Source organism: Ornithodoros turicata, chromosome 2 (assembly GCF_037126465.1).
Source record: "Ornithodoros turicata isolate Travis chromosome 2, ASM3712646v1, whole genome shotgun sequence".
Classification (NCBI taxonomy): Eukaryota; Metazoa; Arthropoda; class Arachnida; order Ixodida; family Argasidae; genus Ornithodoros; species Ornithodoros turicata.
In genome coordinates this window covers 19152548-19162764 of record NC_088202.1, presented here as the reverse complement: position 1 = coordinate 19162764, position 10217 = coordinate 19152548, and the positions used below count along the sequence as shown (strand labels likewise).

At 42.5% G+C, this 10217-nt stretch overlaps 1 protein-coding gene across 1 annotated transcript; it reads left to right on the top strand.

Annotated features, from left to right (window-relative positions):
* The first annotated feature begins 1298 nt into the window (after positions 1-1298).
* Positions 1299-7774, top strand: LOC135383181 (uncharacterized). Its single transcript, XM_064612758.1, has 9 exons — positions 1299-1370; positions 1471-1611; positions 1866-1994; positions 2082-2150; positions 2620-2682; positions 3500-3565; positions 4498-4697; positions 5043-5202; positions 5969-7774. The coding sequence occupies exons 1-9, from the start codon at positions 1307-1309 to the stop codon at positions 6091-6093; spliced, it is 1017 nt and encodes a 338-aa protein (XP_064468828.1). The 5' UTR covers positions 1299-1306; the 3' UTR covers positions 6094-7774.
* Positions 7775-10217: the final 2443 nt, after the last annotated feature.

Here is a 10217-nt window from a genome sequence, read left to right as displayed (position 1 = left end):
CTATGTATCTTCTAGCGAGCGAAACTCTGTGTCGAGAATACGCAGACTACTGCGATGCACTTCTTCGGTACTTTGTCTCCACTTTTGCGAGGCTCTACGGCGACCATCACGTGTCATATAATGTGCACTGCCTCATACATTTGGCACAAGATGTGAAAAATAAAGGTCCGGTAGACATGTTCAGCGCGTTCCCTTTCGAGAACAACATGCAGTTCCAGAAGCGCCAGCTGCGAAAAAAGCAATGTCCCCTTGAGCAGCTATTCAACCGCCTGTCAGAAAGGGAACGCACATTAACATCTGTGAAGCCAAAGGAACAGGAACAGGTTTTCTTACAATCTCACTCAGGAGGCCCACTTGTGCCGGAATGTAGTGGACCTCAGTACAGGATGATGAAGACGCCTGGATTTATCCTGACCACCGAGGATGGGGACAACTGTTGCGAGATCGCTGGTGAAATCGTTTTAATTTCAAATTTTGCCACGTTACGCGCAACAAAAGATGTCTGTATCATTGGAAGAACATACTGCATACTCGATGATTTCTACACTCAACCGTTTCCATCTTCTAAAGTGGGAACCTACGTCGTGTCTCAGCTATCTGGCTTGAAACATTGGTCAATTGTAGGTGTAAGAAAGATGGTAAAACTTCCAGTTCGGGACAAGCACATCGTCATTCCATTGCTGCACCACAACCGTAAACCATAGAATGGGAGACAAGTGGGAAGTTTTCCTGTGGACTACGAACATAAGATTTAAGTTGCAATCTCGGAAAGTCATGCATGTGCTACATCACAATATGGTACGACGTTTTTTGCTTATTTTGATTCCGTGTTACCGCTGCGAAGCAAATGTGACCATCAATGGCGACAAGATGTGAAGAGAGGTGACAACAAGAAGTGGGGGACAGTGGTGTTAGTAGACATCCTGTGATTAGTGGAAACTGTGCCAACACTCATGTGCAAGGTTTAGAGAAAACGAGGGGAAAACGTGAAACAGCACGGCCGGTACAGGGATTCGAACCTACATCACCTCCTTGTTTCATAGTGGAAAGCAGTTACATGGTGCAATGTATGCATCATTTTGCTTAGTAGCTATCATATGCACATGTATAGATATGACGGCCACATTGTTGAGTGTTAGATGAGTCACGATTTCTATTTTTTACTTCACAGATGTTCCTGATAGTAGAATTTCTGGAGGAAGAGCGATGTGGGACACATTCAGTTGAAATAGTTCCTGCCTCATGGGTCAAAGGTAGCGTCTGTAAATGGCCCAAAGTGCCATCCGATAAAGCACGAAAGCTCATCATGAAGTGCGCCCCTCCTACAGCGTCGTGGGACAGCTTTCACGTTGCCATAAAAGGCTCTTTTTGTGAGTTCGCTTTCTTTCTGGAAAGAATGATGCACTTGTTTAGGTTGCTTTCAAATAGTGCACTATGCATATGCACCTTGTCAATATATCTATTTTTTAGCAACGTATCAAGATGCAAACAGTAAGCTGAATGCTGCCCAGTACACCTCAGACATCAACTCCGCTTCCGATACAGGGTGTCAAAAGAGGACGCCTGTCCCACTGCGGCATTTTGATGATTATGCGGAAGTCCCAGCCTTAGGTGAGAGGTTCATTTCTCAATATGCACTTGAAACAAGGGAACGATAGTTGAAGCATAATCCTGTTGCAAATATTAACTATTCTGTGTCTAATCTTAGCGCCTTTATTCCCTGGGCTTATTATATTACTACCAGACTGGACTGTGTACTCTTTCCCTTATCGCCAAGTGTCTATTGTGCACTTCAGCGCAACAGCACACTTTGCCATGTCTCATAAAGACAGGGCGTAGTAAGTATTTACAGTGCTCTGCTTCAGGTTCACAGACTAGAAGAAAAAGAAAGCGGATTGAGTCATTTGACTCGGACACTGATGTGGACGACGTAGACACTCTGCCAAGTCCGCCACCTTTCCCAACGCCATTCCCTGAGAGAGGTAATAATAACTGTGAGTGTCACAATTACGTAGTCTGTCAAAGGCACATTTTGCTACTGCATCTATATGGCACCTGTTAATTTAAGTTACAACTTTCAGTTGCGAGTCACCATACTTCACCCACCGGAAGTATAGTCCAGAGCGGCAGCGTTAACAGTGACCTCAATCGTATGCGATGTTTCATATCTTCAACATAAGTTAGCCCTAAATGTATTAATGTATACATCAAGTCGAGTGACCGATGAAGATAAGTTGTACATGACCTTGACACTTAAAACATCTAAATTGGGTTGTTCGCAAATCACATGAAGTTAAGAGCACTAAAAATCGCGAAAAATTGCAGCAAAATCATATTAAAGACACACACACCCGGATGCTGGCGTGTCTGTGTTTTTGTTCTGTTTCGTCCAAGTTTGAGCACTCATAACCTAAGTATGACCTCGATAGTTGATGTTCTGGTTGTTAGATATTTTGACTATATCTGTTTTGACCACTTACAAACCACGTTTTACCGTAATGATGGAAGAATCCTAAATAGTTATGTGACACTTCAAATCATTAGTGAGCACTGCATGAAATGGCCTTTTGTGTGCCAGCATTCACCAACTGTTTATGTTACAATTCCTGTCTTTCATAGACTGTGGCCAAGATGAACCTGAGACTCATGACAACAGTGGTCAAGCCTTCCAGGATATAAGAGGTACGAGATGTCCACAGTGAGACCCACGGTTGGGCATTACAAATAGTGTCTTTTCTACCTCAGTTTGCGGCTCCCAAACAAAAACCATTTCCACACCAGTTGTAGTGCACGTCATATCAATGCATTATTTATAGCGTGTTAGGCCACAAATGGCATGAAAATAGCAAAGTGTTAGTGGTGGACAAGGTAACTGTCCACCTGTTCTGTTCACTGCCAGCAAGCATGGAACAATGTTTTCCCATATTTTTGCATAAACAAGCAGAACATTTAACCAGAAATTGCAAGCGAGAAAGCGAGAAATATGTGACTTGTTATTTTGCTATTTCTATCCATGTTTTCTGTAATAATTGTCAGGCGAAGCATGGAGCAGTGGGCTAGCCTTAAGTAAACGATAAACATGCATACCAATAAGCTGGGATATGGATCAGATGGAGACTGATGGAGGTTCAACTGACGCGTACCTCAGCGCAGGCCCTGCATGCAAGCTCGTGGCTATTCATTTTTTTGCCCAATGCTTCATCATTTCTGTGGCACCAGTGCACTTCGCTTATCTCGACTGAACTGCACATTTGTTCAGCCTGAGTTTCGTCGCTTCAGTGTTTCTGGTAATGAAAACTAATTTGGCATCTGCTGTTAATGTCTGCAGCATCATTTCTGTTATTAATATTTTGTAACTTTGAATATTATGGCCTTAGTTGGAAATGTGCCAATAAAATCCGAATCATCGGAATCATCATTGTCGTGTTTTGAATAACCGACTTTAGTTTCTTGTATAGTTCTTACTGAAGTATGCCTTTTTTTTTGTGTGTGTGCTCAGTCGACCTCCTAGCAGGAGAGGGCAGCCTGCCGCAATCACGGAAACAGAAGGTTGTGCCACACGAAGGTACTTATGCATGATACATATGCTAAAATTTGTTTTCTGTTTAGCTTAAGTGCAAAAATTGCCACACCAGCTTGTATATTGTATTGTGAGCATCTAATACTTCTATTAAAACCACGGTGTCGACCCGAAGAGAGAACCGAAAAAAAAAAAAAGCTATTTCCTAAACGAACCATATACATATTACCACTGCAGTGCTGGAACTGAACCACATAAGAACCAAAAACTGAGACATGGTTACCGGTTTAAATAGAGTTTTGTCAAACAGGGAGATATGTACAACAGCTGCGCTCCAACATGGCTATATAATTATTTGTGTTGGTTTTCAATAAATTTGAATGTTCAGCAACATGTAGTGGATAACAGTCAAACACAAAAGTCTCACTTCTTTCTGCTCTCATTTAACACATAATCTCTCTCTCTCCATACACACGACAACATTAATGAATAAGCATGCACTACAGTTTCGGTTTCTCGGGAGAGATGTCATCAGTAACTACACTACGTGCTACTGTAAGTAATCTTTTGCAGACTATAGTCAGTCATGGTGGACTTATACTGGGCTTGCATTCATGTAAGGCATGCCAGGTAATTCTATACTCCGTGTTGGTGCAATTTTTCAGAGCTGTGTGACATACCAATCGTTGCCAAGTCCCTCCTATATTAGGCATAAACGCAACTACTTGATCTTTAGCTTAAAGCTTCGGTCATCCAGAGTATGTGCAATTCTCTTTGGAAACACTTTAAGAAATTGAATCATCGAGCCTTTATCTACAAACGTCTGCGAACCTTAACTGAAGCAATGCAAGTTTTGGTTCGACACTCTGGTTAAAACTACAAGAGTATGATTTAAAAACATCACGTCTTGGGGTGATCACAATGTTGCACTGCCTCACTTTGTTACAAATATAATGGTGCTCTGCCTTGTCATACAGAGTTTCAACGGCAGGCTATGAGGCTGCTGCATATGATGCGCCTAACCCAGCTGCAACATGGTGAAGTACTGGAGGAGCTGTGTTCTCGACACACTCGCATTCTTGAGCATTGTCCGTCCATGATTCAAGCACCTTTCACCACCACTGAAGACCTGGAGGCATTTGACAGCACCCTGAACGAAAGCAAGACAGCTCAACTGGTGAGCAATCTTTCTGGCATTACTGAAGTATATGCATAGTCAAGGTTAATAAGCTACATGCCTTCATGTCAATATGGAATTTGAACGTAGAGGATGCATAGTAGAACTATGCATATTGTACAGAAAACTTAAGGAAACTAAACAATGCTAAAGTAGTGCATTCTTTAAGTATTAACATTATCCCAGTATGAAATGGATAAGCACATTTTTATGCAAGACTGTATCCCACAACAAGCCTTCCATTTGGTGTACCTATGCGGTTGATAAAGCTGGTGCACATTACACTATCATTGAGGTAGTTCATTGGTACTCGTCTAATATCTTTGTTGCTCTACCCAAATGTAGATAGACGAACTATGTCGCCTTGGTGGTAATGATGTTGGCCACGCAACACGGAACATCCTGTGCTACATATTGACAGACTCCTTGGCGGAACAGTACAGCTGGATTGGCCAGAAAGGGAAACGAAAATTCGCAGTGCTCAAATTCCCCAGCATCATTTTCAGTACGTATACCATACCCAAATGCCATCTCTGTCACAGTGCAATGTCAGGGTCTTTACTGCATCAGTGAGAACCGTTAATCTTTGAACTAAAAAGAAGGGCATTTTTGCTAGAGGAACATCAAGTGCTGGTTGTACTGTATGTACTATAGCTGCAAGTGTGCTTATCGTCCTACATGTGCCTAGTGCACCATTTTCCTCAGAACGCACAGGACATGCGTGGCTGTCGTACTGGCTTAAAATAGGCGGAACATTCGTACCGGTACCATGCTGACGCTGCTGCCATTTTTTCCGTTCTTAGATTTTCCGTCCCCACCAATGAGTTAGACTATACTTCATATACTATACTATACCGGGTTTTGGCATAAAAAATGTACGGACATGACCCAGGAACAATAACAGCGAGCTTTAATGCAGCATGGCTGCACTAAGCTCAAGAAGCGCATAGTAGCTTAGAAGTAGCTCAAGAAGCGCAAAACACTAGTGAATGGCAAGGCCTGTTTCCTGGATCACATTGCACGCATCAAATGCACACCCAAAAATTTGTGCAAACAGAAGCAGTAAAAACCATGCTTGAAACATAAGATGAATACCAAAAAGCAAGTAAATGCGGGACACTCATAGAAACACATGAAAACGGAAACCACGCCACCACATATTAAAAATTATGAATTCGTCTTAAGCATTTGTACTTAACTAGTTAGCTATAGCATAATTTGTTAGAATGCGCCACGTGCCAATTGGTGAATCAGGTTATCGTTCATTTCAGGGGCTGTACGAGCAAACACAAAAACGACCACAGCAAACAAGGTGGAAGTGGAGACGCACATCAAGGCATGGTTGCGACATGCTAAAGACCGAGAAAAAAAGCTGGCGAGTGTAACTGTAGAATGAGCACAACGTTTACACAGGGAGCTTTTTTGTTTTAAACAGTTGTCTCAGTAAGTATAGTTCTCAGCGCTACATGCGTCTGCCACAGCTTCGCTACTATGACCACTGATGGCTATTTAGATAAAATGTGTTAACTTTTTCATTGGGGCTTTCAAAGAAAGGTGTAATAACTGTATGATAACTGTATTGGAGGCAGTTCATTTGAAATGCGAAATTTGCAAAGAAATGTGGAATGTGAAGAATATTAATGAGGCAAATATTAAAATTGTGATTAAAAGTGTACAATAGTAAGAAGACTTGTATAGAATAAAATGTCAGAATGAAATTGGGTGAAGGATAATTCAAATTATACCGTGTGTCTCACCTAGATCCCCGGGCTAAATAATTCGCGAATGGGTGCACCAAACCAAGAACTTTCGTTTTTATTTTCTGTCCGATACCACCCACAAGCTGCACTCTGTGTGAATGAGTGGGAAGCGCTCATTCTTTAATTAAAAATTCAAAGTTTCGTTTAAAAACGTAACTTCTAAAGCTGCACGCTATGGGCACTAAAATGGGTACTACCCCTATTAGGACCTTCAGTGACCACCCTTTAGACAAAAATCTGTTAACGAAGCGGATCGTTTGTTGCAATAGGTAATTGATTTCGGCTTACATGTTTTTCGTCACAGCCAAGTTCAAAAGGGCGTAATTCATTGGTGTGTAAGGATGTAATTCATTGGAAGAAGACCATAGTGGGTTGTGTTTGGACACCTAAACAAAAATAAAGTTAAGTTAAATTCGTGTGTAAGTGAGTTTAAAAGCCCCCTTTTGCGCTTCAGTACGACCACCCACGACAAAATTGTGTAAACTGAAACCAATTAATTACTGCAACAAATGGCCGCTTCATCTGGAGATTTTCCTCTAAACGTTGTCCACTGAAGGTCCCAAAACCTGTAGTACCCATTTTAATAACGACAGCGCCCTGCCTTAGAAGTTGTTCTTTTTACGAAACTCATTTGAATATTTCTTTAGATAATGAGCAAGCAAAACACTCATTCACACGGTGCGCAGCTTGTTGGCGGTATCAAACAAGTACTTGTAAAAAAGAAAGTTATTCGATTGGTGCACCCGTTTGCAAATTATTTAGCCCGAGGATTTAACTGAAACACCCGGTATACTCCATTGGAGATTTCCTGTAGACACGCTTGCTTCCAACTTGTGCTGCCATGTTGGAAAATCACAGGTCCTCAGTAGGGTGGTAATTTCATCTAATTAGGGATCTGGTAGTTACGACGTACCATAAACAATGCAACTTTCTCACTGTATAGGAGTGCACACAAAGGAAAGACAGAGACAGTGTATGAAAATACTAAAACAGCCCCAGCAACAGCGACTGATTGAAAAAGACCAGGTAACATTTTAAAACACTGAACTATTAACGTGGTGTTTCTGCCTGTGCTGCTTCTGCGCGCATATACCTCTGGTACTCAAGCTATCCTCGACACCTTGATAGCGTATTTCGTTCTGCAAAAAGTCTGTTTCAGGCAAAAAAACTCCCTGTATTTTTGGCACACATCATGTATGCCGAGGTTTTAAGGAACTGCTAGGGCGGCTTCCCTGTTGTACTGTTATTGCACACTTCAGTCCAAGGGGACTTTGAAATACTGTCATGGATATCGCGGTGTGCTAGTCTGAGCGAACTGTGAAAGGACTCACTTTATATATATATATATATACTGATAAATATATTCTAGTCTGGTGTGTCGGTCAAGGCGACCTATGTCACACTCCCATGCCTAACCTAACCTCGAGGAGCTTACAGGATATTTTTATATAGAGACATATGTAGACATATACAGGTGACCTCGTCTGAGGAATTGTGAAACTTACCGTAGTACTATTAATCCTAGTCTGCACCAATTTTCAAGGGGCGTTACTGTGATACCGACTGTCAAGAGCAGTCATTGTTACACTGTGATATGTATCCAAGCCTCAGGACCTGTTGTGATTGAGTTTTTGATACTTTTATATACTTTCCCGTCAGTACTCACTGTGCTACATAACCTTGTCAGACTGTACGTTTACATATATTGTGAAATGTATGCTGTTTATACCCATTAAATAATCTATAATAAAGCTACAATAAAGCTAAGGTACACTGTACTGTCATTACTGGGGCTGTAATACCTGTACATAAAATCTCCCAGAAAGGTCCAAAAAAAAAATCCATGTGGATGTCTCTCTGACAGGAAATGGATGCTTGTGTGAACGTCCACATGCAGTCCATCTTGACATCACCTGGATCATAATGGACATCCACAGGATGTCCTTAATGTCCCTCGAGTGTTATCTCAAAGTCATCCCCTGGATGTTTATGGTTTGCTGGGCTGCTATATCTTCCCTCACCTCGCCTATAGCTCTGTGTTGCTCCACAGCTACTGCCAGTTTCGGTCTCATGCAGTAAGTAGATAGGCAAGAAGGAAGCGGCTCCACATTGAGAGCTCTCTTGACCAACTTGAATGTTGGTAGTCCTGGAATGAGTGTCTGTACTGCTTCTGTCAGGTCATGAACATAGCCTACAAAAAAGCGTGAGATATGGTTTGTAGACTCCCCCATATGCTCTGCAAATGAAATTAGGGTTAGTTATGAAGTGTATCGTGATTCATTTGTGTTGATGGCATGGTACGTATCCCTTGCCACTAATTTAATGGAAGTGATGGACTTAATGAACAAAACAAAACCGTGCTGGTACATTGAAATGTACTACAACTAGTAATTTTAGTAATGTGACTGTACGACAACAAGCACAAAAAAAAAAAAAAACAAGGACTATTTTGCATGGGCTATTTCAAACAAACAATCGTGTGTAAACAAATTCATTCCAGAATCTGCTAGCGAACCCAAATCATCACAGAAGTGGCCGACGCGTAAAACGAAAAACGTAAGCAATGCCGTAGACATGTGTGGTGTTACAAGGGCCATTGCAAAAGACACAAGGTGTATTAAAAGTTGTCATAACAGAATAAAATAATTAGTGCACAAATTTGTGCGGTTGGCGGACGCACTGAACAACAACATCAACAAAAATCCTCCCTCATAATCACGTTTGGGTCACTCTGGTCGTGTGCAAACGCAGTGGTCGTGTACAAAGTTTGAACTATCTAGAATGACATTATGTGAGGTGACTCTGAGGAACGGCACACATTTGAATAGCATCATGAATACAGTCTTCTGCTTGAGCGTGTCTCGCAATTGCATGTTTGAGAACAGAGGCGCTAAGCACGGCGTCGCTAAGCAATAGTCAGAGGTAGACAGCCCTCGTCCTGGCTTCGCTTATCATCTCTCGCTGTAAAGCTGCCACTGGCCGACCCACGCGAATCGTGCAAATCCGAGGAGATAATAATATATCGGAGGGCGTACCAGTGCGACGATCGCAAAAGTTCTTGCAGTTCCTGCGTCTGTCTACACTTTGAATGGCTTTCAAAGTATGAGCGTATCGAAATACTTCCAATCTGGTTACAGGGCCTCATTGGTCATAACAGCCTACATGTAATCACATTGTGAACGTTTAGATTTGCATCCCTTATCTTGCGGTGCGCGCAATGGCCAGCTGGCAATAAAATGTCTGTGTTGGCGGACCCCCCAGGAATAGGGGGGGGGGGGTTCGTATCGAGTCCCCCCCCCCTACCTTGGAGGTCTGGCTACGCCACTGCATTATACCCAGTTCCAACTTGATAGCGCCCGACGCAACGTCGCATGCAGGCGGCGGAAGTAGAAGGGCATATAAGGCGCTCTGAGAGGAGAGACGCCGAACCGAAATGTTCGACTTCTACATGCTGAACTTCACGGCGTTTTGCGACGTTCGCGAGATCTCGCGGGACCGATGTTCTCTTGTCCAATGAGGTGACATGACGCGACCACGCCTTCTCGTTTTTCGTCTGCTGGCTTTCCGCCGTTGCTTCTCCAGCTTCTTCGCATTGATTTGATTCCCTGACGCATGAGCCATTAAGATTAAAAGTACATAAGGAGCTGCAGAAGCATCAAAATGAAGGGAAATGCGCGTTGACAACATGAAGGATCCACATAACCTTCTTCAGAACAGGGTTTCTAAAGGTGCAGTGTGGGGTTGACCTTGGGGACCCTTG

Coding starts and splice junctions, on each gene's coding strand:
- LOC135383181 (XM_064612758.1), top strand. CDS start 1,307: ATGAAGTGCGCCCCTCCTACAGCGTCGTGGGACAGCTTTCACGTTGCC. Junction 1,612..1,865: donor TGCGGAAGTCCCAGCCTTAG/GTGAGAGGTTCA, acceptor GCTCTGCTTCAG/GTTCACAGACTAGAAGAAAA. Junction 5,203..5,968: donor ATTCCCCAGCATCATTTTCA/GTACGTATACCA, acceptor CGTTCATTTCAG/GGGCTGTACGAGCAAACACA.